Raw genomic sequence first — 5,000 nt, 5'->3', positions numbered from 1 at the left:
CATAAGGCAGTGTGCCGAGTGACATTCCTGTGTTTACTTCGCAAGTTGTGAAATTTGTGTTTTTGTGATCACGTGTGCGCTGTAGACTGCGATTTTGTCATGGAGAGGAACAAAGAGCCAACGTGAAAAATTGGGTCGTTCGCAATATTTTAAGTGACACTGGCGCTCCATAAGCGGAACAACGTCTCTGGAAACCATGCGTGACCTGGAAGATTTGCCAGGAGTGTCATCCCGGAAGGGTGGTATTGTGCATCGAGAATTCGTCACCTAGAGCCAGACCGCCAATCGAGGGTTCTACTGCGACGTTTTGAAGCGATTGAAGGAAGACATTCGACGAAAGTAAGCGCATCTGTGGAGTGCGAAGAATTGGATTTTCTTCTGGACGACAATGCATCCTATCTCTGAGCTCGTCTCACTCGTGAGTTTTTCACCAAAAACAACATGATATTGCTTTCGGGCCCCACCCTATTCGCCAAATTTAGAACCTGCAGACTTCAATCTCTTCTCCATGATGAAAATGCAGCTCAAAGGTCGCACTTTTCAACACTGCCGTCGAGAGACAAAGCGAAACGCAGAAGGTCTCGGCTAGCTTCTACTATCGAAATCGGGCTGACCAAAGCCTTGTGAGTAGATTTGATTGACAGAAACTAAAAGAAGCCCGTCGTATATATATATATGTATATATATATATATATATATATATATATATATATATATATATATATATATATATATATATATGTATGTATGTATGTATGTATGTATGTATATATATATATTTATATATATATATATATATATATATATATATATATATATATATATATATATATATATATATATATATATATATGTATAGGTATAGGTATATATATATATATGTATATATATAAATAAGTATATATATATAAGTATATATATGTATATGTATATATATATATATATATATATATATATATATATATATATATATATATATATATATATATATATATATATATATATATACATACACACACACATACATACACACTTGTTCGTATCTGTCCCTCACCACCGCTCGATAAGCGATGCTTGTGTGGTCAACGTCCCCTTAAATTAGCAGTTTGGCGAAAGAAAACATAGAAAAATACCAGGCTTTAAAAATATATATAATTACTGAGATTGAGTCTTTAGACTAAAGATTCTTAAAGGTAATGTCCCAGCATGGTCGTAGTCTAATGGCCGAAGCAAGTAGAAGATAAAATATTATGCCTAACAAAAGACCCTTAAAAAAGCAAGAAGGTGAGCTGAATGTCAGTTGAACGGAATGAAGGCCACTGGACATGGCTGTTCTTACATTCAGCCTGTTCTGCTGTTCTGGGGACAGTGGTTTTTGGTACTGGAAGCAAACACACTCGGACATAGATTCACACACTTAAACCACCCACCTAATCATACACATACACACACACATACACACACTCACACTAACACGTGTGCACGCGTAGAATGAGTGTGTGTGTGGTGAGAGATAGACATTATGAGGGAAACATTAAAACGTCATATAAGTTTACGTCGAATTAGCGATGCTAAACTAGCGGTGCCAGAACGTCTCATACCTCCAGCTGAAGACTAAATGAAGGCTATTTGAAGGTTTGTGGAATGCCAGTCGAAGGCCAATTGAATGCCAATCAAAGGACAAGTAAAACAAAAGCATACACCAAGCAAACTCTAGAAGGTTAGTGGAATGTTATACAAATGCTAACTGAAGGTCAGTTGAATGCTTGTTGACGGCCATTTAAGTGCAAGTCTAAAGATATTTGAATGCTTGATGATGATCAGTTAAACGCTTGACTAAAACGAAGTAAATGCCGAGTAAAATTTATCAGAAGGCCAGTGGAACGTAACACAAATGCGAATCAAAGAACAGCTGAACACCTGCCAAGCAAAGGTCAGTTGAATACCAGCTGAATGCTAAACGAAGAGCCAATTGCATATCAGTCGAAGTCCAAACAAAATACAGTATAAGGCTAATTAAAAACGAAATTAAAATTGGACTAATACCAAGAGATGACTAGTAAATACCAAGCTAGAGTCACATTAAAGGCACACTAAGATGAAGTTAAGGTGAGGTAAAAGATTATATATTGCGGTGAAGTCAAAAACTGTAGGGGGCAATTTTGGGCGCTACTTTAGCGTGTGATCTACAACTTAAAGGGTTATTTCTGTAGGTTAATATTTTGTTTACATTTCAATTTCTAAAATCCCTTAAGGTGTTGGCTAAAGATTTGTTTTACAATAAATTCCTTTTTAATACTTAACATTGTAAATGCATTTTATCAAAAGTTTCGCTCTTTTAATAACAAAACCATGTTTCATTCATGTCTTAGTAAACAATAATAAGAAACCAAAAAGAAACAATATAATAATTAAAATAAGTTCGTAGTTCACACAAGTTTGGCAGCCGCGGGTTTTGCAACGTCAAAAAACTAAAAACTAACCTAAAGTAATCTCCCTTGAAATTGTAGATCACACGCCAAAGTAACACCAAATTTTGTTGTTAACAGTTCCTTCCATGAACACAGGACTCTGACCTCATGCTCCAGTACCACCCCTTCTGGCAGTCCATCCTTATTAAACCTCCGAAGTTACACAGAAAGAATTTGCCGCAGTCGTCCTTGTCTTCGTAGAAACCGTCTTCGCAGGCCACACAGTTTTCTGTCGACGGGAAGATGCAGAAGTTCCGTCTTTTAACTGTAATAACAGAGAGTGAGAGTGAGTGTGAGTGTGAGTGGGGGTAAACAGTGGAGGTTCTGGATGGAAATATTGAGTGGAGGGCACTGAGTGAAGGTTCTGGATGGAGATATTGAGTGGGGGTACTGAGTGGAGGCACTGAGTGGAGATTGAGCAGGGATACTGAGTGTAGATACTGAGTGGATTACTGAGTGTGGTATTGAGTGAGGGTATTAAGTGGAGGTATTGAGTGAAGTCATTCAGCAGGGATACAGGGTGGGGGTTCTGAGTGAGGGTCCTGATAGATGTTTCTGAGTGGGGTTTTTGAGTGGGTTTTTGAGTAAAGATACTGAGCAGGGTAACTGAGTGGTGACATCGATTGGGATACTGATTGGGGGTAGTGGGTGGCGGTATTAAGTGGAGGAATTGAGCTGGGATATTGAGTGAGGTACTGAGTGGAGTATTGAAATGCTGCATTGAATGGGGGTATTGAGTGTAGATTATTGAGTGGAAGTATTTAGTAGAAGTGCTGAGTGGGAGCAATAAATGGGGAGTACTTAATGAGTGGGGGATAGCGAGTGAAGATATTGATTAGAAATGTTTATTCCTTCGTTGTCCACAGGGGGCTAAACATAGAGGGGACAAACAAGGACAGACAAAGGGATTAAGTCGATTACATCGACTCCAGTACGTGACTGGTACTTATTAAATCGACCCGAAAGGATGAAAGGCAAAGTCGACCTCGGTGGAATTTGAACTCAGAATGTAACGGCAGACGAAATACGGCTAAGCATTTCGCCCGGCGTGCTAACATTTCTTATTTCTTTATTGCCCACAAGGGGCTAAACATAGAGGGGTCAAACAAGGACAGGCAAAGGGATTAAGTCGATTACATTGACCCCCAGTGCGTAACTGGTACTTAATTTATCCCGAAAGGATGAAAGGCAAAGTTGACCTCGGCGTAATTTGAACTCAGAACGTAACGGCAGACGAAAGACCGCTAAGCATTTCGCCCGGTGTGCTAACGTTTCTGCCAGCTCGCCGCGCTCAATTAATCAGAAGTCGGGGTGATAAGACATTAAGTGGAGGTATTAGGGGTAGTACTGAGTGGGTGCATTGAGTAAATGTATTGAGTGTAGGAACTGAGAGCGGGGATTGAACGACGTATTGAATGGGGGCAATGAGCGGCGGCACTAAGGGAGAACATTGAGTGCGAGGTAACGGAACGGGGAGGTGCTGTGCGGGGATATTGAAAGTGGCACTGAACGAAAAGTCTGAGGGTAAACATGGAGTGGAGGTCATTGAGAGAGACTATTGAGTGAAGGTATTGTGTGGAGGTTATTACAACTACTATCGCTACTAATATTAGCTACTATACTATACATTAGATTGTAGAGTCCTAGATACACTACCTCTGAATAGGAGATGGGATGGTCACAGCTGGCGTATCTTTGATCATGGGTTTGTCTAGATCAGGACTGACCCAGGGTTAAACAACAACCGCCACCATGGCTACTGATGCTAACTACTATATATTTGATAACGTAGTCCTAGATACACCATGGCTGAGTAAAAGATGGGATGGTCACAGTTGGAAAATCTTTGATTATAGGTCTGTCTGGATCGGGACTGTCTTGGGTCTAAACAATAGCCTCTAATATTAATTACTATATTATACTTTAGATCAAGTAGTCCTAGATATACTATGCCTCAATAAAAGATTGGATGGTCTCAACCTGAATATCTTTAATCATAGGTTCGTCTGGACCAGGACGGACCTGGGGTTAAACAACAGCAAATGTTATAGCCACTAATACTAATTAGTATATTTTACATTAGATTATGCGAGGCGCAATGGCCCAGTGGTTAAGGCAGCGGACTCGCGGTCATAGGATCGCGCTTTCGATTCCCAGACCGGGCGTTGTGAGTGTTTATTGAACAAAAAACACCTAAAGTTCCACGAGGCTCCGGCAGAGCATGGTGGCGAACCCTGCTGTACTCTTCCACCACAACTTTCTCTCACTCTTTCTTCCTGTTTCTGCTGTGCCTGTAATTCAAAGGGGCCAGCCTTGTCACACTGTGTCACGCTGAATATCCCCGAGAGCTACGTTAAGGGTACACGTGTCTGTGGAGTGCTCAGCCACTTGCATGTTAATTTCACGAGCAGGCTGTTCTGTTGATCGGATCAACTGGGAACCCTCGTCATCGCAAGCGACGGAATGCCACTCTCTAAATTAGATTATGTAGTCCTCGATACCTAATGTCTGAATAGAAATATGGGATGG

The 5,000-nt window shown here is 40.5% G+C and overlaps 1 protein-coding gene across 1 annotated transcript in view; it reads right to left on the bottom strand.

Moving 5' to 3' along the window:
• Window positions 1-1,018: 1,018 nt before the first annotated feature.
• Window positions 1,019-5,000, bottom strand: part of LOC149130307 (uncharacterized) — a 48,815-nt gene continuing 44,833 nt past the window's right edge. Inside the window, exon 13 of the mRNA XM_089345455.1 lies at window positions 1,019-2,736. Coding sequence (XP_089201581.1) covers window positions 2,543-2,736 — 194 coding nt within the window. The 3' untranslated portion in view covers window positions 1,019-2,542. The remainder of the gene's footprint in view (window positions 2,737-5,000) is intronic.

This window comes from Octopus bimaculoides, chromosome 29, assembly GCF_046866305.1.
Source record: "Octopus bimaculoides isolate indiv1 chromosome 29, ASM4686630v1, whole genome shotgun sequence".
Classification (NCBI taxonomy): Eukaryota; Metazoa; Mollusca; class Cephalopoda; order Octopoda; family Octopodidae; genus Octopus; species Octopus bimaculoides.
This window is presented reverse-complemented; position numbering and strand designations above follow the sequence as displayed.